Source organism: Haliotis rubra, unplaced genomic scaffold (genome assembly GCF_003918875.1).
Source record: "Haliotis rubra isolate DU_JTF1 unplaced genomic scaffold, ASM391887v1 Scf112, whole genome shotgun sequence".
Lineage (NCBI taxonomy): Eukaryota > Metazoa > Mollusca > Gastropoda > Lepetellida > Haliotidae > Haliotis > Haliotis rubra.
The window spans coordinates 404,440-432,436 of record NW_025765026.1 but is presented as its reverse complement, the minus strand read 5'-3'; the positions used below and the strand labels follow the sequence as shown (position 1 = coordinate 432,436).

Below are 27,997 nucleotides of genomic sequence, written 5' to 3'. Positions count from 1 at the left end.
AATCTCAGGTCAACGTGATACGACACTCGTCGTGACGTACGAGATTAGTATGCAACCACCCATACGTTGACCCACGTGGGTCAAAGTCCGCGCAGTACTGAACAGAAGTCGTGCTGCATTTCGTTTCTATTCATTACCGTCACACTTTTGACTCTCCCAACCAGGAAGTATGGCGATCGAAGGTATTCTCGTCAGGTGGATCTCTTTCGGTCTCGGCTGTTTCTATTCAACATTCGTTTTGTTCACTTTAACTCTGGGTTTTGTGAAACACCCTATCGCATTTTTCTCCCGCAAGAAACGAGATGTGATGCCATCAGTTCTAAACGACCCGGACTTGGGAACACATGGCTATGTTCACTTGGAGGTGAGTGTACAAACCGTATTTCAACGCTGGACTTTTGATTAATTAATTGTGCTTAATGATGCAGAGGTTTCAGATTTATTTTACACATTTACGGTCAGTTTAGATAGGATGACAGTAAGTTGCACAAAGTGGGGTAAGTGGTAACAATCGTACAACCTATTCTTGACACCTTGTGCTGTCGCGACAGGTGAGACAGGTCGTCCTATATTTTTGACTTTGGACTAAAAGCTAGGACAGAGGCCCAGTCACTTTTGCTGAGTCATTTGGAAATCATTTCTACAATCTAACCTGCTATTATGACAATAATCATTATCAGCATTGATAAGCGAAAAAAACAACAACCAAAACAGATAATTTAAGCAACACGAATTTCCACTAGCATTTCCATATTAAACTATTCTGCCAAGATGACCAAGTTACGTTACCATAGTTACCAGGCTACATGAACACACAATGACGCATGAATAATTTCTGGAAAAGTTGTTTTTTTCACTCTCAGGCAGTGTATTTTCAACTCATTGCCTTTCTGACACCAAAGAGTTAGTGGAAATTTGTTGTAGACTGGAAATAGACATTCAAAGTTCTGTATTTTCAATGGAGAGATATATAAGGTGTGTTACCTGAAGATCTATAGATGTGTTAGGGACCGTTCATAATTTATGGCTGGGGGGTCACCCATTTTGTTTTGGGGAAGTAGGGGGTCTGGCTGGTCAGCAATTTTGTACACATGTACTGATGGTGGTGGTGGGGTGTCAGCAATTTTGTACATAAAATGTTAAAAATAATGCTTAAAATTATGGGAAGGTCAAAGGGGGTCATTGATTTTGTACATGATATGCAGGGTGTGTGTGTGTGTGTGTGTGTGTGTTTGTCACATTGTACATGCTTCTGCATAAAAATCATCATCATCCCCTTGCCATGAATTATGAACGGTCCCTTACCTAAGTATAAAAAAACCCCAATCTTTGTAGGCTCGTCCGGCACAGTTTCAAAGTTAGTTCTGTTCCCTAATGATGCTTATACTTAGGGCTGCACGGTATTACCGGTATACGTGTAAACTGCAATACGACATTGTAACAATTACGTATTGCGATATGTTCATGATGTACCGGTATACCGACAAAGATTTATTTGTTCAATTTTAATCCATTCAACACAGCAGGAAAGACTTCCGCCCGTATACCCTCTGTATAATGGTGAGGAAACAGATATGTATACATGTATATTCAGGTAATATGGGTGGTGGGGATTGGGCGGAAGTCTTTCCAAATGATTGGCAACGAATCCACATAAATATTGTCAAAGAGCAAAGAATCGATGTCATTAGGAACCAATTTTTATCCAATAAAATAGCTTCTTACAACTACGAAAATACTCCTGGTAAGGTTATTGTGATATTATTGATGATAAGAGCATTTGAACGATACCCGCCATCAAATTAATCTTTTCGAGTGTCTTTCATACGGAGCTTCGAAAACGTAGGCATTTCCCAATGTTGTGTCATGTTACCGGGCGAAAAACTGACTGACTGAGTTTAGTTTTACGCCGCTTTTAGCAATATTCCAGCAATATCACGGCGGGGGACACCAGAAATGGGCTTAACACATTGTGCCCATGTGGGGAATCGAACCCGGGTCTTCGGCGTGACGAGCGAACGCTTTAACCACTAGGCTACCCCACCGCCCCTACCGGGCGAAAAGCAACGGTTATCGGGAAATAGGCCACCGCACATATTATTTCATTAATCTTTAGATAATAATATTCTGATTACTTAAAAAATGAAAATGTGAAAGAAACAGGTAAGAGGATATTATGACATCTTTCAAATGGATTAAAATGGCGGGAGTACACCTGTTATCAAAATTCTCTTTCCTTTACACAATGGTGGTTTGTCGTTTTGTAATATCAGTGATTTTGACTTAGTATTGTTTCTTTTGTCCGTTAGTTTAGTATGGGTGGGTTGATGGAGGACATGATGTATAAGCTAGTTTTAGTTGAATTTGTCATATATATTAAATGAGAAATCATACACTTATCTGTGTTAACTTTCCTTTGGACAGCAGTTACCATTAAAAGAAAGACTTGTTGAAAGTTTTTTATAGTAAAGTGTAGGGCTAGTTATATTTGGATAGGACTAGTGACATACAAAATCCACTAGCCCGGAGGACTAGTTAAAATATTTAGTGAGTGTCAATCCCTGCTGTTTTAAAATTAAAATATACACAGAAGAATGTTCTGGTTTTGGTTTTGGTTCGGCTTATGTATACAAGATTGCTGTTGTTTGCATCTCATGGGACCAAATTTCCTTCTCGAGTCATCGTGTGTATTTATGAGACGAATTCGTGTAACCGGTATTCAAATGATGACAACTATAACAGGGAATGGTCAGGACCAACAGGTACTTCGAGTTATGCATAATATTCGAGACACCGGCATTCGAATCATCGGGATTTGACTGTATATCGCAGTACGTATCGCAATACAGAAGAGTGTTTTGCAATATATCGCAATACGAAATTTGGGGCAATACACAGCCCTACTTATACTACTAAAAAATGTAGGGGATATTCCGGGTTTGGATGATATTATTTGGGAACCAAGTTATGTGATTGTATTTGGATTTCGAAAATAATTATTCCATCCTTTAATTTAGTGCAAACATGCCAATTGTGGCATGTGTCACACCAGGAATGGCTACATGCAGTTGGCATGTTGGAAGCTGAAAGAACACAGAGTACTTTGGCATGAGCTGTTAATGTTTCACAGTCAGTAATTACAATCACTGTCGATAGACAAAAGCGTTTATGAAATATCAAGTGTGACAACTGGTCCACAAGACCGTTTTGTAACTGTGTTACAAAACCGTGGTCAAAGTACATCTCTCAAATTGGAGATGTGAGCTTCACAAGTATCAGAGTGAGTGGACAGATGATTCATAATCAGCTACACAGATGGAACCTGCATGCCCGATGATCACATGTTATCCCACGATTGACGGCTTGTCAGATTACTACAAGAACGGCAGTGCTGGGCCTGTTATTTTTTGATGAATGAACGTTTACTTCAGACTCCTTGGCAGGTGCAGCAGGGTGTGGCGTAGATGGAATAAATGTACATGTATTCATGCCATTACAGCTAGACAGAAATGGTGTGGGAGGGGATCACTATTAGTGGTATTCCGATGATCGAAAATAATCGAAAATCGATCGAAAGAAGGATTAAAAATGATTATCGATTGTGAAAAAACATATTTTCAATTAATTGGAATTTTGTTGTTTTAGTTTAACACACTTGAATGAAGTTAACTAGCGATTAAATTTGACGAATATTCACGAACAAACATGCGCTCAACATAAAGCTGTGCGCATTGAAACATTTATTGGTGTCATGATTCGATTTCATTGCATCGTTATGAACATTTATTAGAAAAAATCTGGGAAAACCGTTCAAATTGGTGATTTCAGTCCGATAATCGTTCACCACAAGTACTCATTCTCAAGACTAATGTTATCCACTGTGAGCATATCTGGGATATCTTATGTGGACTTGTGTTGGAACATTCGTCACCAACAACAGCTCGACCGATTTTCTCTCAAGAATTTCTCAGAGTCGGCATTGTTCTGCAGGAAGAATGAAACAAGCAGACACTTTTGGATATTTGATTAGGAGTATAGGCCAAATATTGAATCTGTGAAAATCGAAACTGTCAGATTTTGCCTTGACATATTGTTATCCAGTGATTCATGCAATATTCAAGAAATTGTTCTGCAGGAAGAATGAAACAAGCAGACACTGGATATTTGATTAGAGTATTGACTTTTCATGGATTCATGTGAGACATGGTGTGACATGATGGTTTGGCCAATCATATAAAAAATCTATGTTCTTCTGATGTTCATCGACTGATGCAAGTCTCAGTCAGGTGTCCCTGTTCCACTGTTAAACTATTCTTTTTTCTTATTTCAGGATGTTAGGATCCACTATGTTGCCCAGGGAGACGAGACCAAACCGTTGATGCTGTTTGTGCATGGGTTTCCAGAGTTCTGGTACTCATGGCGATACCAGCTGCGTGAGTTCAAGAAGGATTACAGGTGACCGGAGTTGTATTTCTTTGGCTTTGCCATAAATGTATGATTGGGTGTGCTAATCCCAGTCTTGCTCTCATTCTGTTACTGTGTTTGCCAGGTAGGTCCTCCCACATTAAGTTCAAAGACCAGTTTCAAAATGTATCAGAATGTTACCTGCTTCAACCTTGCTGTAATCAGTCAAAAGATTACCTGCCCAGGAAATAAATTACCCATCCAATCAGATACACCTGGCTACCAACAGGCAAGTACATTTCAGAAAGTCGTCCAACCCATAAGAAAGTTCCTCACCCCAACATAACATCACTCACCTGATCATAAAGTTACCAACCCCATCTGAAAGTCATTATGTTGACCACTGGATTGTCTGGTCCAGACTTGATTATTTACAGACTGCTGCCATGTAGCTGGAATATTGCTGAGTGTGGCGTAAAACTAAACTCACTCACTCGCCAATCTCCATGCATCAGAGAGTAACAAACAAATAGTATCGCTTGTCTTACCAGAAAGGTACACAAATATGTCAAAGTTCTTATTTTGCAAACATGAATGAATCCCGTTCTGATACAATACCTATGACCTTTGTTTTTCCTCTTTGATTAATTTTAATTCCTGTGTTGTTTTAACCCAGGGTTGTGGCCATTGATCTGAGAGGCTATGGTGACTCTGACAAGCCGTCCGGTGTTGACAATTACCAGATATCCAAGATGGTGGCCGATCTGAAACAACTCATCCCAGCTCTAGGTAACATCAAACTTTGGAGGTGATAGTCCTAAGTGGTGACTAACAGGACTGGGAGGTCAGGCTCGCTGACCTAGTTCACGCATGTCATTATATTTTTGTAGATCAATGCACGTGAGGTCACTCACTGGATTGTCTGGTCCAAAATCAGTTATTTGCAAACCACTGTCATATTTCTGAGTTCCATCGTTACACAACAAGCAAACAAACAATTTGATGTCATAGAAATCGGGCTCTAGTTGGAATGATGTTTATGAGAAGTTAGTGAACATCCATCATGAGTTTTTCCAACTTTTTACACAAATTGAGGGTCTTTATTTCCCTGATAAGTCAACGATCAGTTTATACAGAGAAAATACACTCTCTTGGTATACTGTACCATGAAATATGAATAAGCGTGATCAAAAGGAAAATATTTACATAGAAGTAGTTTTGTGCTTCTTGTGTGTTTTATGGAGTCTAAACAAGATTCTCCAGGACACTCCAGCTGCTTCTGTTTCCTCAGGCTACAGGTCCTGTGTGCTGGTTTCTCATGACTGGGGCGGCATCATTGCCTGGTCATTCACTGCCTACCACCCAGAACTGGTCGACAAGCTGATCGTGATGAACTGCCCCCATCCAGGCATCATCCGAAGCTTCATGCATAAGAGTTGGACGCAGTTCAGGAAATCTTGGTACCAAAAATATCTTTAGTTTCTTCTATAACATCTGTACCCTGAGCATCTGTTCATCGTGCTCTTGGGACATGATACACAACTAAGTATTTTGTATCTGCTAATGGTAACCATGGTAACTGTAGACAGGTGTGACCACAGAGGGTTCTCCCATAAGCATGATTAGACTTCCAACTTCACGACCATAGGAAGACTGCAGGGGCGGATACAGCTTTTAACCACTAGGGCTACTCCCAAGACCATAGGTGTGTGTGTGTGTGTGTGTGTGTGTGTGTGTGTGTGTGTGTGTGTGTGTGTGTGTGTGTGTGCGCGCAGACTATTGAGAAAAGGGAGGGTGCACACTTCATTTTCACCAGAGTTTCAATGGTCATTTAATAAACTTTCAGGACAAAAGGGGGGGTGCGCACCCCTGCGCATCCCTGCACCCCCCTTCTGGATCTGCCTATGGACTGTAAGGTCTTTCATTGTTGATACTGGTTGAACTTGGGAACATTTGGATGAGTTTAGGAATATATTTTAGATATATGCCATGAAATAAGGTGAAACTAGACATAATTTTAACAACTCCTTTGAACCTCTTTGCTGTTTGTGTTCAGAAATTCCTCAAATTACTGTATCACATCACCAAATAAATGGGAACGCGTAAACCCTTGCCTAAAATGTATCATGAAATTAACGCAAGTAACCCTATTTTCGAACTTTGTCAAATATATGACCTGATTACATTCAGAAAGAAGACATAAAATTCCACGATGTATTATGAGGTGGTAGCTAGTGTTGGAGCAAAATCATTTATAGTAACAACTTGAACTAATAAATAAATAAAGCATGAGGGAAACATGTTTTCATGAGTGAAACATATTAACACTTTTTGTGATTTCAAATGTCATTACCTTCCTATTTCAGCCAGACAGCATGCCACAGACTCAAAATCTGAACATGCATATGTTTTTGTTATTAGTGTTTGTGAGATTTGCAAAGTCATTTGCTGAAACAACTCGAAGTTTAATTTATCAACCAAAGGAGGGTGGGATGGGAGGGGGAACATATCTTGTTATGAGTGAAATTATATTCTCGTTTTTGATATTTAGTACAATATATTATGTGAAGCCCATTTCTGGTGTTCCCGCCGTGGTATTGCTAGAATATTGCTAAAAGCGGCGTAAAACCATCTCACTCACTGATCATCTTGACCACATGGAGATGGCACTTAGAGTCTCGTCTTGTGGTACTGTGATTCAAGCAGATTGTTTGTATGTATTTCACTCTGTTTGTTCGATGCTTCCCCTTTTCCTACCAACAGGTGCTGCAACATATTGCCATCAATTACTATCGAGCGCTGCCAACACGGTACTCCTGCAAAAAGATCCTGAGGATTCTCCCCTGCCCGAAGTACTGACCATCTAGAGCTCTGCAAGGACGTGGCCCTTGGAGTCCTCCCCTACCAGCTACTGCTAATGCTTTGTAGACAAACATACAGTCAAATGCATAGAGAGGCTAGCCACTGGGTCATGATAGACACCCCGGAAGAGGTTAATAAACACACTTAACAGATTTTCTGAAATAAATAATGATAATGATATTATAGTTTATTATAGTGTCATGTTTTACAAGGTATACCACAACAAAATGTACTTCATCCTTCATTACATAGTTGACGAGTCTATATTCCAGGGGGGTAGCAGACTTGGTATACCTGCCACTTTCTATACCCAGGGGAAGGTTTCCACAGTGCAAAGAGGCTTGTAAACTTCTTTGTTGTCTGTGGGGAGACATCGTCAGATAGTGAAAAGTTTGGATACCTTGCTTAAATGTCCTATATGTTCGTACTTTGTTTCCATTTAAGTTACCTTTGTCGTTGAACATATCAGAGTACCAGTATTGCTTGTATCCAACTCTTCAAGGCATGCATTGATAATGTAGCACTGTTAGTCTGCACACAATAACTTAAAACGCCCTTGTTTCCATGAATGAATAAGCTTTTCACAAATTCACAAACCTTTAAATCCCATGAGGATTTGCTTTTATCTGACGACTTATACTCCTCACCAAAAATTAAGCAACAAGTATTTTTCAGTGTAATATCTTTATCAATCTCGATAGCGATTTTGCTGACATGTTATTGAAAGGAAAATAAAGAATACATAACCTTTAGTGACTGTCAAATTGATTTATCTGATAACATTGACAAACCCTCAGAAACAACATGCAAAATGTGTGGCATGAATGTCCTCCACTCTTCACACATGCACCCTTATCGGTGTAAACCTACCTGTAATCATTCCTCTGGTACAGCAAGCGGGTCCCTAACTTCATTTTTATGGATAATAATGCCCGTCCATGGATGATAATGCCCGAGAAAGAGTTGTTAACGATGTTGTTTAGATCAACAACATCACATATGCATATGGACTGGCCTGCAAGGCCACTTGATCTTAATCCCATTGAACATTGAAGTCGTGTTTACGATCTCCATGTTCACCCCTAGACTCTGGATGACCTTGGACCTTGGCAGAACATTCCACAACAGCAACTTTAAAGGTTCATTTGGTCAATGCAAAGACGTGTAGAAGCTTGCATTTGTGCTCATAAGTGGTCACACGCGTTACTGAACACTGCTTCACTGTCCAAAAACTGACTTGAACCTTAATGTTAACATTTTGCTCCATCAATGCAGCACATTTTGCACGACTGTTTCACGGGTACATGCTTTTGATGATTTGTAAGTCTATTATTGCTCAATACCATTTCATTTCATTTTGTTAATCGTGTGTACATATGTTTCACCTTTCTATTGCATCAGATGTCTCACTAAAGGTAATGATTTTTATGGAAACTTCGAGGAACTTCAGTTTTAATCTTGGTGTCCCGTCTTCCATCCATTTCTCCCTCTAGCAGCCAACATTGAGGCTTTTTTTCTCACCCAAAGAAAAATCTGGACGCTTTATTCTGGATGCCAACTTATTTCTTTATACATATTGCAATATAATCTAAATAAAATGTAGTAAAAGTATTAAAAAAACATCATGTAAACCTGTCAATCATAAGTGTCACCTATTTTCGTTATATCACGATCTATCTGCAAATGTCCATCCATATTTTTTAACATTAAAGCAAATAATTACCTAACAACATCAAAGACAGTTTACCTGGTTCTGAAGTTCACAGATCTGAGTCATCTTTAATAAGTATATTCACCGTTGGTAGCCATGTTTTATCAAACACCGAACGCTCGCGGTAGCAGGCACTCTGTCAGACATGACCTACTCACTAATTGTGTGTCACTACGCTATTTTACACCCATGAAGGATCTCTACTACTGATGTCATTGTGTACTCATTATTGTACAGACTTATGTACTTCCTATGTCTCCAAATGATATATTTATTCACTGTCTTGAATCATTGTGTATTTTGAGAGTGATAACACCGATGTTTGTCAAGGACTACTTCTGTGCGTACAATTCCAGCTTCGTGGCCATTTATAGAAAGTAAGTGTGACTTTGGACCCAGAAAACAATGACTTATTACACTCTATTAATGACGATTTTTCTGATAACTTTCGTTCAGAAATGTTTTAAAGTGCATTCCATGAAGTAAAACTAATGAAAATTAGCACTTGATTACAATGTATAACGAATTTGATCTGTTTGAAATTTCTCAGGTTACGGTGACCTGTCAACAACATTTACGTTAGGGCTGTGACTAATTATAAATTGGATGTCCGTTTTTTATATCACTACAACATATTCATTATCTGGTATTTCCTGCATCTCTATGGTAGAAATTCATTTGTTTTAAAGACATAGAGGACAATATATAACCTGCTGTATTTCCTACATTTGTACCTGCAATATGACAGTAATTCCGTGTTTTGACATTTGTTGCCGACAATCATTCCCAGGCACTAATTGACAGTCTGCTGTCCGTTTTCTGTTTGCATTTACCAAATATTTTATCAATCTTATTAGTGTCCGAATTATTAAAGGACACATAGGACAACATCAATTCCAGGATACAGGGCATATTGGTGCTGGGCACTGGAGCCAAAGTTGTTAATGGTCATAGCATACATTTGACGTCTGTCAAAAATGTCGTCCGTCCCTTGGCCTGAATATAACGTTGTCCGTATTCTTATTATATCACATGTTAGCACCAATCTCATTTGTCCATCATGTTCGATCTTTTCGGACACTTTATATCACATAAGTACATAATAATAATAATAATAAATGTGAACTTATAATGCGCCTTTTCCATGCACAAGGCCCATGCTCAAAGCGCTAACAAAGTGAGTGGATAATAATACATATATACAATAAGGGACTAGTTGCTAGTCATAATGCAGTGAAAACAGATGAGTCTTGAGAAGTCGTTTGAAGGAATAAAAGTCAACTGCTGATTTAATGGTGATAGGGAGAGAGTTCCAGAGTAGAGGGCAGAGCAGACAAAGGATTTCCTTCCAAAAGTTTGCAGTTTGAACCGAGGCACAGAGAGTAGGTTCAGATTCTGAGAACGGAGCTGTCTTTCTGGAGTGTACGGGGTAAGGAGTTCCTTCAGGTATTCTGGGCCTATGCCATTGAGGCATTTGTAGACAAAACACAATATTTTAAAGTCAATTCTTGATTTAACAGGCAGCCAGTGGAGGTTTTTCATGACAGGTGTTATGTGTGAGCGCTTTGAAGTTCTGCTTATGATTCGGGAGGCTGTATTTTGGACATTTTGCAATTTTGATAGCAGCTTCTGAGAAATACCAAAAGGAGGCTATTGCAGTAATCAATTCTTGATATAACAAGTCCCTGGACCAGACCGTGTGCTGCATCACGACTGATGAGATGGCGTATTCTGCCAATGGCTCGTAGATGAAAGAAGCATATTCTGCAGAGTTGATTTACATGAGTGTCCATCGCCAGGTGTGAGTCAAGTGTAACTCCAAGGTCTTTAACAGAGTCGACAGCTTGTATCTCTGCATCTGCTACCAGAACAGTTTTGGTGGTAATTTGTTTTGCATTTGCCTGGATCCAATAACCATCACCTCAGTTTTGTCATCATTTAACTTTAGCAAGTTGTTTGTCATCCATGACTTAACATCTTTAGTACAGTCTGTTATTTTATGAAGACCAGTGTGAAAGTCCTTGGGAGTTGAGTTTTTCTGAAGTTGAGTGTCATCTGCAAACGAATGATGGGAAATGCCATGTTTGTCAATTACGTCTGCAACATCGGTCGTGTATGCTATGAAAAGAAGCGGACCGAGTACCGATCCCTGGGGTACACCACAGTGGACCAAGGAGGTTTTGTGATTTGATATTGTCTAACAGGACAGTCTGACTTCTGCTTTCGAGATAAGATTGTAACCAGATGAGGGGTACCCCATGATTCCAACAATCCTTGAGTCTTCCAGAAGGAGTTGGTGGTCGATTGTATCGAAGGCAGCAGAGAGGTCAAGCAAGATAAGAGTAGCTAGTTTGCCTTCATCAACAGCTGTAAGTAAGTCGTTGGAGACTCTGAGGAGGGCTGACTCGGTGCTATGATTTGATCTGTAAGCGGACTGGAATTTATCCAAAAGTGAAAAGGCAGAGAAATGATCCCCTGAGTCGAATATTGATATATATATATATAGGCCGAGTAGTGTTTGATATTTATTGGCATCATTCATTCTGTTGCATCGCTAACAGAGTCCCATGTACATTCTTGTCATTAAACAAAATTAAACATAAACTTTGCTTTCTCTCTACTTCATCATCTTCTTGTGTCGTTTGTTTTCCTACGTGCACCCCAAGGGTGTTACAATATTATTACGGTTTAGAAATTGCCGTGATAAAAGGTTTGTGAGTCCCCTTTAAACAAATAAGACAGAGCCCAGTCTATAACATTCAATTGCATATTGAAACAACAAGGTTGCAATGAATGACAGATCACAGATCTAATATATTGGGTTAAAGATCTTGAAACGTCGATGTTAGTTCATATACACTTCAACAACCACCCCTTATATCCCTATTATACAGTTCTGGATTTTTCTAGCAAAACACATGCCACACAAGGACCATCTAGAAACTACTTACAGCTTACAGCATCGTATCGAAAGCAGAAGCAAAACAAAGGGATGGTAACTCCTGAGCCCACTCTAAAGAGATGAAAATACACAGCCTAAGTTCAATGTGTAAGTTCAAATCCTCAGGACTTAAACTTATTGTGATCCATAATACCTAAAAGTTAATTAATGTGACATAATTAACAAAACACATCCTCATAACAACATTAATACCCCACACTCTTGCACTATAGGAACTGGCTGCACATAACTATCAAACATCTTTGTACACACTGTATAGCTTAAAACTCCCAGAGTTCTCTGTTTACTGCCTTACATATTTCTTTAACTGTTTTCTTGTAGTCACAATGTTCATTAATCTACATTCCACGACATTTATAACAGTCAATATCAACATTTCCACATTTGACTTGAATATCACATCTAGGTGTTGATGCTGTTCTGTAGTGCATAATGTCGGTTTTGTTTCTGTACAATGTTAACTTCCTCTTGTTAGACCATTTATATAGAAAAATCCCAAGAAAATGAATCAAAAGCCAAATGTGCCAGTGTGGTCATACGTTTTAAGCTCACCAATTGCCTCTGAAAATGCATTACTGCAGAAGTATTTAGCAGAATATTTTTCCCTCAGACATAAATGGCAGAATAAATATGTACCCGATGCATATACCTATTCAGGGCGTGCAATAACTGATCACCTGCGCGTTGGGGAGTAAAGACTATGTATGTTATCAGTAATGCACTTTCAATGACAAGGAATAAAGGTTGCGCACGTATACATGTACATCCAGGGCTAATCTAATTTTGTCTCTGTTCTGTTCCGTCAGCACTTTGATTTCCCCTACGAGAAGGTATGGGAATTAAAGCAATTTGCTCATGTGTGTTTCCATATGCCAGGCCTCTTTCCGTTCAACATTTTCTTCAGTCTCGCTGTGTGGTTTGTGTCGAAAGTAACGATATTGTTGTATAAAATTAAAACCCCAGAAAAATGAAAATCTGACGACATACATTCAAATGTCATATAAGGAAATATTGACATTCAATCATGATGAGCAGTCATCATCTCATTTTGTCTGACTGGACATTGTCAGCTATACAAAGTATCTGAGTGTCCGTGACCTCACTACGGCAACATACATACGCCTAGAATGTACAGTGGTTTCAATAATTTCTTAGCCTGTGGACGTTGGTGAATAAGTGTTATTTAACGCGACCCCAAACCTAACTTCACTTCACTTATACGGGTGACGGGGGCAACCGGTGGGCAGGATAAGCTCCCCTTTTCGTGAACACCTGTTATCATCACCAAATGGCGACAATGCTACAACGCGACAATTTTCAAGGTCGCATTGTCGCCCTTTGCAGGAATAGAAAAATATTATTCAAAACGCGACATCCGACATCGCGACAATGCGACAAATGGCCGAAATGTCGCGTTGTCGCATTGTTGCGCTTTGGTTAATTTTGCCTCATTTTGCCTGTTTTTGAGAGGGCGACAACGCGACAATATTTAATGCGACAACGCGACAATGTGCCTTCCAGGATTCCATAGTTTTACACCTTTAACGCTGGTTCAGACACAATGAGATTGAACTGTACAGACTAGCTGGGCGACGGCAGCTCATCGCCTTTTTTAATAAAAAAACTTTGGACTAGAATTGAGACAGTCAACTGTCATTTGTGCTGAGTCACTTGGAAACAATTCTAGATAAGCTGTCGACGTTAAGCAGCTGTTTACACATATAAAAACTCAGTGTTAGTTCTATCATGTAACTCTTTGATATTATTATGAACTAAATAATAAATGACAGTATTATTACCTCCCCTGCTGTATATTTGGAAGAAACATTATCAACAGATATTTTCATAACCATTGCCTCTGAAAACGGATTTCCAAAAAGAACATGTTAATGTAACTTACTTCTTCAACAACCCCTCGGGATCCGGTATTCAGGCTCACTGACCTACTATCCCACTGTCACAAGGCAGCTGAGACGCCAAACTACATGAAAATAGAACCCTGCTTCAGAACAAGTGTAATGTGTGTATTCCATTCCTTCATCGCTATGATTCAACATTTGATGGTTGCCTATAAAAGGATGGACGTTGACCACACAAACCAATGATTGATATTATGAACAACAGTCAACACCAACGCGGTACACAGGCACACATCCTGACCATTAGTCGCCACGTATGCAGTATAATGTTGCTTTGGTTCAGAATTCTCATATGCATGCTAATATTTGCAATTATTTGCATGGAAAACTACCAGAACTAAATTGCCCGTACTTAATATCCCTTATCGGTTTGGTCAGCATGGTTAAGTGAAAACACAATCGCATATTACATTGAGTCATATAGATCGATGCTCATGCTACGTATCACTGAATTGTCTGGTCCAGATTTGATTGTTTACAGACCGCCGCCATGAAACTGGAATATTGTTTAAACAAACAAACTAACGCAGCAAACAAGTTCATGACTTATCACCAGTCAGACGAATACCTATAATGGTCCAGGACTCCTTTCCACAAATTGGTCTTTGTGCTGAGGTGTCCGTAGTGTCCTTATTAAAACAACACATGGCAGTCGTAGCTCTGATATCTGATTGTATTGGCCGGCAGCTTTTTGTTTGTGATCAGGAATATTTGACAAGGTTACCAAGAACAAAGACGCCTTCATTAGTATTTGCCGACCAGTTTATTAACATGTATCGCAATGTGCAGTGAATCTAATGTGACACATGATGAGAATGCTTCACTTATTGCGAGCAAGGGACACTCATTCAGTGAAAAGTTTACTATATGTGATCCAATCTATGGCCAGTTTTGACATGGCCACTACGGCAGCCATATTGAAAATGTTATTTTAGATAGGTACACAGTCATTTCTTTATGCATCGTTATGAATTAGTGATATCCAGTAATACGGTAATGGATAATAATAATGGTTTACTTTTTCCGTGGAGTCACATTTTGATAATATGTGACTTTCATGTTCTATATAAGATACCTTTCATTCCATTTCTTCCTGAGTTGTTGCATTTAGAGTAAATTTAGGCTTGCCACGTTTTTAATCGTAAAATATGTGTGCTTTTAACTTATAGCTAGATTTCTCTTCTGTTGCCAATGGCTGAAGGGATGGTGTAAATCCAACTAGGGTCCATGCAGGTAGCAAAAGTAAAGTAAGTCCCCATGGTCCCTGGTATGGTGATATACCTTCAGTTATTGGCGATTTATAGCCCATTTTTATACTGTATTGTTTTTCCCCTATAGTTAAAACGTTTTAGATTTAATTACTAGTTTTACATACATATCTGTGATATTCTAGTTGTTTTACTGTCCTTTGTCGGCAGGTGTTTTATAATATACATATATTTCATTTCAATATCAAATGTTCTCGTCACGATATGGCTGAAATATTGCCGATGTGACGTTAAATATTAACTCACTCACTCACTCCTGAGTTGTTGCTAAGTGTGACAGACCTCAAAGCGCTGGAAACATTCCATGTAGTGGTCTAACCATCACAGGCCCTCGTGTCTTTGCGAGGATTAGAGATTAAAACAAATATATAGAAACAATTGAGATGACCCCCGACTCGAAATGCTTCCCAGGGGCTCCTTTCACGAAGCAACATTTACTAAGGTTAACCTTAACCCCCATCCTGTAACGTTGCACTGAGGTTACCTTAGTGACTTACGATCACCTTAGTGCTTTGTGAAATGAGGCCCAGTACAATAAATCATGATTTCTTGAACTGGCAAGTATTTTAAGTCGGGGGTCATCTCAAAGCTTTTTCATATTTAAAGGAAAATAATTAATAATCGCAAAGGCATTAGGGCCTGTGCTCACCATCTGGACACTTACAACTGACGACATGGAAGCCTTAAAAATTATGCTTTCTCTAGATTACAACTACACAGTAGTTGTTAAAACTATGACAATAACAGGCGTAAAAATTGATTATAACTTTGACAGAAAAAGGACTTTACCCCTTCACGCCGCAGGTTTAAGTGCATCGTGTCAAGGTCTTGTACGTGGCTATTCAACAGACTGCGAGAGAGGTTGTTTATCAGTTTGGTAGTGCATGCTGTCAAGGCTGTACGTGTGACCTTGTAGTTTGGGTCAATACGTTCCCCCAGAGCAGAGAGTGAGGTCACTCTTGCTATTAATAGTTTACATTAGACAAGGCCAGTGTTGTGGCAAAGGCCAAGGTTAAAGTAATCGTTTTGGAGAGATTTTAGATATTGAAGTCATTCTATTTGTGGCTATTAACCTGTTCTTATGTCTTTCTGTGGGGTAAATGGGAAAGAGGCATAGTAAGGTAACTGAATATGGTGGCTAAATATATAAATAAGATTGCTATTTTTAGGAGATATTCGTCCGATTTAATGGAAAATATAAGTGGTATGTCATTGTAAATGTCCGTGAAATATCATGTCTGGTCTGACTAGACCAGACATGATATTGAAAGGACATTTACAATGACGGTGACCGATATAATGAGCGTCATCTCACAATCTTCATGCATTTATTTAGCTTTGTATTTATAGCTTGCTTCCTGCCTTCAGCAGCTGCAACAACTGTTATAAATTAATATCGAGATTTTATACGGTTCCCACGGGTAAAGATCCCGAAGACCTCCTGTCCCGTGCTTACCATCTGATGCTGCAAGGTCACGGACATCGATCTACGCAATTGGGATACCAATTGGTTTTCAGCAACCAATTTCAACAACCAGATCGATGCCTATGCTATTGATTATTGGATTGTCCTTTCCGCCATATTGCTGGAATATTGCTGAGTGCGGGGTACCTGGTGTAGCCACCTCTTGCATGAATAACATCTGAAAGTTTCCTCCTCATACTGGCAATCAAGCATGGAATTCTTAGCATCGGTCTCTTCTGCCATTCCTCGTGGAGCGCCTGCGCCAATTCAAGCAGATTTTGAAGAACAGGATCTCTAGCTCAAACTTGGCGTTAAACATAGTCCCAACATAGTCCCAAAGATGGGGTTCACATCGGCTCTCCTTGACGGCCATAGTAATATTTCGATGGATTCGTTCTGAAAATGCGAGATGACAGCAGGAGATCTAGCGTTGTCATCCATAAACATCGGACGACTTGCAAGAGGATGGTTATCAAACTGTGGCACGACGGCGGTATCCAGTACTTCCGGTTGATAACGTTGAATACGAAGCGGGTACTGTAATGGGATCCAACTTGAAGCCATACAAAACGCACCATCACTGAACCATCACCAAAGGGGTCCTGGGTCGTAGAGAATAGCGACTATCACCAGACCAATGTAGCCTACGCTATGTCCTAAAGTTGCGGTCCTCAAGTTGCACGACGTCAGTTGTTCCGACGAATCTGGACGATCGATCCTTTCCTTCACCGGTGGCCACGTGCCTCCTCACAAGTCGACTAATAGTGAGTGAGTAATTGAGTTTGATTTTACGCCGCTTTTAGCAATATTCCAGCAATATCACGGCGGGGGACACTAGAAATGGGCTTCACACATTGTACCCATGTGGGAAGTCGACTAATAATCGTGTGGTTAAAGATCAACACCTATGCAGTGTACGAAATAGTTTCCAAATTTTGCTAGCCAGTCAGGCTACCTATGCCCAAAAGTTGCTATCCCACAAAATGATTCCCTAGATGAGAATAAGATATTGTCGGCGATACTGGCTTCATCATTAAGCTGCTAATGTGATGAACATTTTCCTAACGACCATAATGTTGTATGATTTAAAAGTATCGGAGAGGGTTATGTATTAACAAAATGAAAATTCAGTAGCAAGTCGGGCCAGTGATTGTGTTGATTTACTGGTCAGACTGGATCTTTACTAGCCACGGGCAAGAGGGGCAGTGGCAATTTCGCACACTGTACCTATGTAACGCAATCCCTGCCTCGCGCACTTTTCGTGAAAGTCTACGTCTTACCATGTGAAGAAACAACTGCCTGCATATCCAGGGGTTGCTTATTTAAAGCTCATGAGTATAGCATGCACATTGTTATCAATGACATGCAGCGTATGACATGGGCCGACCTCATTTCATTTCTATTCAGTCACGTAACACTTCTGTCTTTCCCAGGCAGGAAGTATGGCGTTGAAAGATATTCTAGTCAGATGGATCTCCTTCGGACTGGGTTGTTTGTATTCAGCATGGGTTTTGTTCGTTTTAACTGTGTGGATTGTGAAACACCCTATCGCATTTTTCTCCCGCAAGAAACGAGACGTGATGCCATCGGTTCTAAACGACCCGGACTTGGGAACACATGGCTACGTGCACTTGGAGGTGAGTGAACAAACTGTATAAACGGGGCTGATAAATTCTTTGCTAATTATTTATGCTTAAAGATGCAGACATTTCAGATATGTATTTTATGGTCAGTTTAGAGACCATGGCATAGAGCTGGAGAAACACCGGTCATAATCGCACAACCTATTATGGAAAACCTGAAGCTGCCGCGCCAAGCGATACCGGTATTTGTTGGACTTTGTACACACTCACTTTGCTGAATCATTTGAAATCCTGCATACTCCGTATAGTTTAGCATGAAATGCATGTGGACCCGTTTTTTTGTAAATATCTCTTCATCCAATGACCCAATCGATCTCAAACTGTGCAAGTGGATGTTTTGTCAGACAACCTAATCACATTGTAAATCACCGATTTTATGCATTTGTATTAAAGAATCTGTCTATGTAACTGTCAACAAAATAAACAGCAGAACGCAGACGGCTTGCAGAGGGAGGGAGCCAATGACCTGTAACAGCAGCATTTGTATCCGCACCCCGCGCAGGTTCAAATTCTGTCCTGTAATGTTTGCTAATGTACTGCACATAAATAATATGTACACCAGTGATGATGAAGAATTAAGAAGGAGTTAACTATACTACCACTGTTTATACCATCAGTCACCAAGTCAATTCTTTAAATAGTAATAAATACACTTATTATCTTTGATGGATGTCTTTACTCCCGTTGTTTATAAAATATAAATGCGTGGTGGAAATTAAAATCTCGCCTGAATAAGAGATACAGCTGGTCTGGGCTAGCTATCTAAGGCTACCTTCCGTCACCGCTACTATCAAAGCTGCACCACGTTTTTCTTATTTCAGGATGTCAGGATCCACTATGTTGCCCAGGGAGACGAGAACAAACCGTTGATGCTGTTTGTGCATGGATTTCCAGAGTTCTGGTACTCATGGCGATACCAGCTGCGTGAGTTCAAGAAGGATTACAGGTGACCGGAGTTGTATTTCTTTGGCTTTGCCATTAATGTATGATAGGGTGTTCAAATCCCTGGCCTACTCTGATTATGTTAAGATTTGCCGGCACTGTACCCTTGCTCGTGGATTTCACCTCATTGGTAGGTCCCCCCACATTAAGTTCAAAGACCATTTTCAATACGTATCAGAATATTACTGGCTGCAACCTTGAAGGTAAACAGTCGAAATGCCCTAGATATAAATTGCCCACCCAATCAGATATCCTCAGATTTTACAACAGTAGACTATTAAAGAAAGATTGCCTGTATTATCAGATAGTAAAGGACTATCTAAACGTAACTACCCAGGCCTTTAGAAAGCGACCCGTGAGGATCCGGGGTAGAATAGGTCTTCATCAACCCATGCTTGCCACAAAAGGCGACTATGCTTGTCGTAAGAGGCGACTGACGGGATCGGTGGTCAGGCTCGCTGACTTGGTTGACACACGTCATCGGTTCCCAATTGCGCAGATCGATGCTCATCCTGTTGATCACTGGATTGTCTGGTCCAGACTCGATTATTTACAGACCGCCGCCATATAGCTGGAATATTGCTGAGTGCGGCGTAAAACTACACTCACTCACTCCTTTAGAAATCTACCCATCGCGGAATGTTATCCACTCATTAAAACTTACCAACACCTATCACAAAGTAACAAACTACATGGATCAAACATAAAACTTTCACAAAGTTATCTACTCAACATGATCAGACAGAGCGGGTTTGTTATATTTACCACTCTTACCAGACACTCGCACTATAACAAAGTTCTCATTTCTGTTGGTGTACCTATGATCTTTGTTTTTCCTGGGTTTTAATAATTATGAGACTTGCGCTTTTCCCCTCCAGGGTTGTGGCCATTGATCTGAGAGGCTATGGCGACTCTGACAAGCCTTCCGGTGTTGACAATTACCAGATGTCCAAGATGGTGGGCGATCTGAAACAAGTCATACCAGCTCTAGGTAACAGGAACATTTCGAAGTGTTGTGAACAAATCTATCAAGTAGAAGAATGAAAGATATATTTTACAAGTGTTTTTAAGTGGTAGAAGATCTTGGTTAGATGTTAGAGTGAGTGAATGAGTGAGTGAGTTTAATTTTACGCCGCACCCAGCGGTTGACAGCCAGCCGCTTACGTCTATAATAGCGGAAAACCCCCAGATAATAATAATAATAATGAGAATATTTATAACGCGCCTTTTCAAGGCTAGATATCCTGCTCAAAGCGCACAACCTGATCATTATTACCCCGGATAACCCAAGCTGCCTGTTAGGCTCTAGAAGGTTAATAGTCTAACGACTTATTTCACCGGGTACCCATTTCCTACTGGGTGAACAGAGACAATTGTGAAACAAACTCACTTGCCTTAGGTGAGACCACATGTATCACATGTGCTTCGTTGTGGGGCAGGACTGAAGTCCTAGAAACTTTGTGACCTGAGCGCTATGCACAGGACCACGTGCCACCACCAGATATGGTTCTACTGAATTCCAAGATCTGAAGGATATTCATTCGCTGGGAATAAAAACGATACACATGCACTACAAAACAGTGAGTGAGTGAGTGAGTGAGTGAGTGTAGTTAGTGTTTCGCCGCACTCAGCAATATTCCAGCTAAATGACGGCAGTCTGTAAATAATCGAGTCTGGACCAGACAATTTAGTGATCAACAGCATGAGCATCGATCTACGCAATTAGGATACGAGGACATGTGTCAACCAGGTCAGCGAGCCTGACCACCCAATTCCGTTAGTCGCCTTTTACGACAATCATGGGATACTGAAGATCAATTCTAACCCGGATCTTCACGGTCGGTAGATTTTAGAACAGATGCTTGTTGTAAGAGTCAACTAACATCATCAGGCGGTCAGTTTCGATGACTAGGTTGATGCATGTCGCTGTATCTCAATTTCGAAAATCAATGCATATGATTTGACTCACTTAATAATAAGGTCCAGCATCGATTATTGACAGAACTTCAGTTATTTACAGGGGGCGGTGGGGTAGCCTAGTGGTTAAAGCGTTGGCTCGTCACGCCGAAGACCCGGGTTCGAATCTCCACATGGGTACTATTTGTGAAGCCCATTTCTGGTGTCCCCCGCCCTGATGTTGCTGGAATATTGCTAAAAGCGGCGTAAAACCAAACTCAGTCAGTCAGTCAGTTATTTACAGATCATCATCCTTCTACCATTTTAACAAATAGAGGATCTATGTTTGTCTGCTAAGTAATCTAACAGCTTACAGAAAAATGCGCTTTATCATGTAATATGTCAAACGGAATTACAATAACTGGGAAACCTGATAAATATTCGGATACACAGATGTGTGTTTGCTTTTCGTGTGCTGTGTGGAGTAAAGACGTGACTCTACAGGACACTCCACCTGCTTCTGTTTCCCCAGGCTACAAGTCCTGCGTGCTGGTAGCTCATGACTGGGGAGGCGCCGTTGCTTGGTCATTGACTGCCTACCACCCAGAACTGGTCGACAAGCTGATCATAATGAACTGTCCATCTCTTGACGCCTTTCGCAGCTACTTAGAGACGCATCTGTCGCAGTTCAAGAAATCTTGGTAATCAAATTATATTTAGTCTATTATGCAATGACTAACAAATTAATATAACAATGCTCAGGATACATGATCAACAAGTAGTTATGTAGAATGGTAACCATGGTAATTATTGATGCCTGAGACCTTTTGTTGTGCTTCCACGAGCAGTAGAAAGGGAGGAAGGGTTTCCATGTTGGATAATGATTCTACCCTGAGATAAGGAATGTATTTGAGGATAACGTTACGTTTGACATCAGTTTCGACTCTTTGGAAACGTTTGAGTTGTTTTTATTGAACGTATGTGTACAGAACTTCATGGCATTAATGCATCAACAAATTAATGTGAGTACGTTGCCGACCATGAATCATGAACATTTTTTCAACTTCAAATATATTTGACATTCAATAATACTGTTTGTTGAAACATCCATGATGTGTTATGATGTGGTAGCAGTTTCATGAAATACTGTTTTCTTCGCAAGTTTCTTTTTGGCATATTTTAGTGTTTGCATTGGCAGTGGCGTATGCGTTTCCACCCACCCTATTCCGAGCCAAAACATGAATGCCATTCTTTAACCGCATTGCTTAACAGGTTACTCGCCTCAGCCTTGATACTTTAATAAAATCTGATTTTTATGTTTCCATAAAACAACAACAATTTGGAATTAGTCTCAAACAAAGATAGGGTTTGCAACTGGCTTTCAATAAGTTTCGACATTTTGGACATTTGTGCTCATGTAATGCTTATCAGCTTAACTGTTGCCTTTTGGAGTTTTGCAATTTTGCTGCCATATAACTTGTCATGTTTTCTTGGGACATATTTTGGCCCAAATAACTTTAGCATGTTTTGGTTTCGTTTCAGGACCTAGATTTTCGAAGCTCTCCTTATGTTAAGATGGCCGTAAGTGCCTTACATTAACATGAACTTACGAGACTTTCTAAGCTTCAAGAGATCCTCGAAAATCTAGGCCCAGAACTATAACTGTTAAACTGATCCATATCTTTTAAATGAAAGTAACTAGTGGCATTTGTTTCTTGCCATCGTCATTTATCATCATCTGAACTGTTGCCTTTTCAAATTAATATTTTCTCACATGGGTAGAACATATATCGAAATATCTAATTATGGCTGTTTATTTAACGTCAAGTTTGTGATTTCGTGAATATTTGTCTTCATGATCTGTTCCAGGTACATGTTCTTCTTCCAAGTTCCATTTCTCCCAGAGTTGGCACTGCAAGTGAGGGACATGGAAGCTCTGGAAAGACTCTTCACGGGACGCCAGTGTGGTCTCACTTCAGGGAAATTAAGTGCTGATGATGTAGAGGCCTACAAATATGCTTTCTCTATGCCAGGTAATTAATGTGTAGAGTTTAAGAACTCTCTGAAACTGTAGTTATTGGTGGACGAGTAATGGAATTGTGTTTTTACATTGAGAAGAGGACTTGATTTGAAGGTTGTACATACTGCCACGTTCAATAGACAGACTGAACGCGACGTGCTTTGCAGAGTACACAGCGGTATGGCGTGGCCCAGCCAACACACAACGTTTTCGCAACGTTGTGGGAAGGTTGTAGATTGGTAACGTCATGACACAACGTTGTGGGTAGGTTGTAGATTGGTAACGTCATGACACAGCATTGTGGGAAGGTTCTAGATCGGTAACGTCATGACACAACGTTGTGGGTAGGTTCTAGATTGGTAAAGTCATGACACGGCGTGTGGGTAGGTTGTAGATTGGTAACGTCATGACACAACGTTGTGGGTAGGTTGTAGATTGGTAAAGTCATGACACAACGTTGTCGGTAGGTTGTAGATTGGTAAAGTCATGACACAGCGTGTGGGTAGGTTGTAAATTGGTAACGTCATGACACAGCGTGTGGGTAGGTTGTAGATTGGTAACGTCATGACACAGCGTGTGGGTAGGTTGTAGATTGGTAAAGTCATGACACAACGTTGTGGGGAGGTTGTAGATTGGTCAAGTCATGACACAGCGTGTGGGTAGGTTGTAGATTGGTAAAGTCATGACACAGCGTGTGGGTAGGTTGTAGATTGGTAACGTCATGACACAGCGTGTGGGTAGGTTGTAGATTGGTAACGTCATGACACAACGTTGCCACAACGTTAGTATTACGTCATTTTATAACGTTATATGACAACGTGATAACAACCTTTCTTATAACTTGGTGTCCCGATAGCGTTTTCTGTGAAACGTTTCACTTTGAGATTCCTTCTTCACCACAAGACCAAAACAACATGCAAATTGACGAATAAACATTGAAGTGAATTTCAGCTTTGTTTCATAGGCACTGTTCACTACTGGGAAAATTATTCAACTATTAACTTTAAATAGAACCTTAGGACAACGTAACATACGGTAGCATCAAATAACTTTAACCTTGGGGCGACGTAAAAATGACGTATTGCAACTACAGGCCACAACGTTGTGACGAGTCCACAGAATAACGTTGTAACAAAGAAATCATAACATCGTGACAGCGTGAAATTGTCAGCAGGAGGGACAGGCTACGTGAGCACATGCAAACGATGCAGTTTCGAAACGCTTGAATTAAGGTCTGACTGGGCGTAAAGAAAATGCTCATTTGATAGCGAGATATGTAAATACTAGCGTATGTAAATACTACAACAAAACTCCATATATCTTCACATAGAACACTACATAGCTAGCTATAATAGAGCTGGTTTGTTCAGATAAAAGTCTTTCCGGTGTCATGTTTCAGTTCCCCCATATCACGTCAAGGAAAATTCACATTTCGTACAATCAGTTCATATTCTGCTGTTCAACAGCTTCTATTCTGTCCGTGAAACCATGCAGGGGAATTAAGATTGTAGTATTGTCTACAGAATGGATGTGTTGTTTCAGATCAGCCAGAATGTGGGAACCTTGTTTGTTGCGCTAATACTCTTGCAGATTGTTTATTATATGAATTTAACACAATATTCTTTATTTACTCCTTGCTTCCTGCCTGCAGGTGCTGCAACAGCTACCATCAATTACTACCGAGCCATGTTTCGGTTTCCTGCAACAAAAAGGATGCCAAGGATCTCCTGCCCGGTGCTGACCATCTGGGGCTGCAAGGATGCGGCCCTGGATAAGGGCCTGGCTGCAACCGGTGATGCTGTTGTAGACAATTACACAGTTAAATACATAGAGGAGGCTAGTCACTGGGTCATGATGGACACACCTGCCAAAGTTAACGAACACATGAAAGATTTCCTTGAGTAAATATGCAACGTCCACATATAAGGTAGAAATCATATTAGAGATAAAAATGTGATTTACAATAAAATATCTACAGGTATAGATATTCAGATATCTCGGTGTGTATGTATGCCTCGTTTGTGTTATTTGGTGTCCAGACATGGCTACACCGCACCTTCCACCTGTTTCTGCTCCCCAGGCTACAGAGCCTGTGTGCTGGTTTCTAGCTACTTGCCCTTGCTTGTAACACGTGTGTGCTGACATTCTCTGAAGAAATTGTCTCTGTTGATAATCAATAGCTATGATTCCACCGATGATATAGAAAGAGTAAAATCTTTTTAACCGCGTCCGTTCATCGTAAACTGTGCCTTGTAAGGACAGGATCAACGTTCTGAAGTCACAAGCAGCACTCAAACGTAATGGCTGTGGTATGTCCAGTGATTTGACCATCAGACAACATGAACAACGTAAGGACGTGAATTAGAGGGGACTGATCGGCTACTTTAAGAATAGTAAGCTGCTGACTGAACCACGTAGTGATTGACATCCCTGTGACAAAGGGGCACCTGAGAGAACGACAAACGAAGAGTAGTAGACAGTAGGCAGTTGCAATAGGAAATAGCAATGTGGACCAAGGATTGTTTTACATTGGACGGAAATAAATCACACACCAGTAACAATAGACTGTCTATATTGTTAAGTGATATCAATGGCTTGTGTAAAAAGTTGGACTTGGACTTTATTACCTATCTCAAGTCATTTGACACTGTGATTTCAGTCAGTTAATCTCGGTGTTTATCTTCAAACTGGATACCTATCAAAATCTCACCATCTCTCTATCTATCTATCTATCTATATGCAAAAAACTGTCGTAGGAAGCATTTTGTATTAGACCGATTTATTGCATTAGTTTGAGTGGTGCACTTGCAGCATAGCTTTAGAACTTGCATTACTATACAGAGAAATTAATCCGGATAATCAGGTTCTTATATGTTTTAAGACAAGCTTCCAATTATTTTGTATGGTGACTAAAGCTTTAAAACTCGTCAACAATGTTTTGTCCTCATTTATTGATTATGAATGAATAGATACAAATATAGTTTTAACGTCTGTGTCTGAGTTTTATATTAATAATTAGTGAGTTCAGCTGGGTTCAGTGGTTGATAGTTGATGGAGGAATGTCAGTCCATGGCTTTCAGTAGAGTGACTCAATCTGTTGCGTTGTATTGCGTTAATTTTAGATTGAGATGAGAGATTTAGAACCCGCGGAAAATCCTGCCCTGCGTCCATTAGATCAATAGCCTGGTTGGGCGGAAGCAAATCATCGCTCTGGAACTTTTGGATTAGCAGGTATGCTATTTTTAGACAGGTGCTATATTTAGACACAGTTTCGGAAGATACTACACGGTAGTGCTGTAACGATGCATCGAACTATCGATGGATTGCATTTATTGAGTCTCTGATATCAATTAATCGATGGCAGAAACGAAAAACTATCGATGCATCGATAGTATGTGCGACTATCGGTAGTTTAGTACTTGACTTCCGTTGATAAATGCGCAGCGCAAAATACAGGAAGTACCAGATTCGTTCACTTTATTTAGACTTATCCACCCCTGATGCCTCTTAAACAAACATGGCGGCAAACACGGCATGCGACTCAGAGTTTGAAATTGTGAATAACAAGACGTTTAAGTTTTAATTGTTTACTTGGTCTGGGTTTCAAGTTTCTTGTTAGTTATTCAAAGAGACTGAAACTACTTCAACATGTTTCTATTTCGTATAAACTATACATTCATTTAGGAAATGACTTCAAATGAGACAATTCAAGGCCGACTATAGTTGGTCGCAGTAGACTATCGCTATCGCAGTAGTATGTTGCAGTAGACTATCGCTATCATCAGTTAAGGAGTATGTTGCAGTAGACTATCGCTATCGCAATAGTTGTTTCCCCTCAATAGTCACCCTTACTACACGGTACTAGAACCCTATGTTCCTCTCCACTATATTCTGACCCAGGGACTTTGAGAATCTTTTGGAGTTCGAGTATTTACTTGGGGAATCGTGGACGAGCTAGAATACTGCTGATTGAACCGTTTAACAGTATTCAGGCTCATGCTGAGGGACCTTCATCCACCCAGCGGATCTTGAGAAGAAATCGAAGCAATAGAACCAAACCGATCCCACAAATGTAGTCATTCGCGAAAGACGTTTGACAGTATACCTTTAGAGCAACTAGATGAATGGTTATTTTAAGCGATTTTCGGGCAATGTTTCGTTATTTTGGATAGCTTACTGACATTGAATAATGGAACAAGAAATGTGTTTTGGACAATAACAGCTATCGTTTCTGTTGTGTTAAGGGAGTTCTTAACACACTGCACAATCCAGTCAGGCTGTAAGTGGTGTCGCTTCTAACCAATTTCCACAGGAGCTACTGCCATTAATTTTGTTGGATGAAGATCAATTTCGTAAGGGGATTCGACAATGAATGATTGTCCGACAAAGTTTCTTGTTTATTGGTGATTCAGTCAACCTTTATGACGTCATACTGCTTGTAATACTGCGCTACAAATGCGCCAGTACGTACGATAATGTATTTCTTCGCAAATCCTGCTGTAGATCCTAGATGGGCACCTTGGAGACATATTCAAGTGCGATATGCACCACGCTGCCAGGTCTGTGTTGTGTGCATGTCATTTCTACTTGCATCAGTGTCTACTTTGTCCGTCTTGGGGCAGAGTTAATGTTATATACAGTTGTCCCGCCGATGCCTCAGTTCGAACGATCATCCCATGACCAAAAGAAGGACCGCCCTGATGTTATCTCACAACGTTTAATACTTCTTCATGTTATTTATATGAAACCTAATGGTGCCACTTTTGTAGGATAAATCATTTAAAAAAAGAATGTCTCGTTATTTCAAATACTTTTTTGTTAAACTCGTTATTAGAGTTTTTGGAACAGACATGAAATAATGAGACAAAATTAACTAAATTCCGAAAATGTAATTGAAGTAACGTA

The 27,997-nt window shown here is 40.1% G+C and overlaps 1 protein-coding gene across 2 annotated transcripts; it reads left to right on the top strand.

Moving 5' to 3' along the window:
* Positions 1 to 14: 14 nt before the first annotated feature.
* LOC124289465 (epoxide hydrolase 1-like) lies at positions 15 to 26,085 on the top strand. 2 transcript variants are annotated; one of them, XM_046726093.1, is made up of 6 exons: positions 15 to 364; positions 4,331 to 4,455; positions 5,081 to 5,193; positions 5,696 to 5,864; positions 22,942 to 23,105; positions 24,744 to 26,085. In XM_046726093.1, the coding sequence occupies exons 1-6, from the start codon at positions 170 to 172 to the stop codon at positions 24,995 to 24,997; spliced, it is 1,020 nt and encodes a 339-aa protein (XP_046582049.1). In that variant the 5' UTR covers positions 15 to 169; the 3' UTR covers positions 24,998 to 26,085. The 2 variants fall into 2 exon arrangements, with proteins under 2 accessions (XP_046582049.1, XP_046582040.1); XM_046726084.1 differs by lacking the exons at positions 15 to 364; positions 4,331 to 4,455; positions 5,081 to 5,193; positions 5,696 to 5,864 and adding exons at positions 17,977 to 18,228; positions 19,056 to 19,180; positions 20,055 to 20,167; positions 21,605 to 21,773.
* The last annotated feature ends 1,912 nt before the right edge of the window (positions 26,086 to 27,997 follow it).

Bases quoted from the DNA above. Each gene is read 5' to 3' on its own strand.
- LOC124289465 (XM_046726093.1), top strand. From the start codon at position 170: ATGGCGATCGAAGGTATTCTCGTCAGGTGGATCTCTTTCGGTCTCGGC. The intron at 5,865-22,941 runs GTACCAAAAATA...GATCTGTTCCAG, and splicing joins ACGCAGTTCAGGAAATCTTG to GTACATGTTCTTCTTCCAAG. The intron at 23,106-24,743 runs GTAATTAATGTG...TCCTGCCTGCAG, and splicing joins ATATGCTTTCTCTATGCCAG to GTGCTGCAACAGCTACCATC.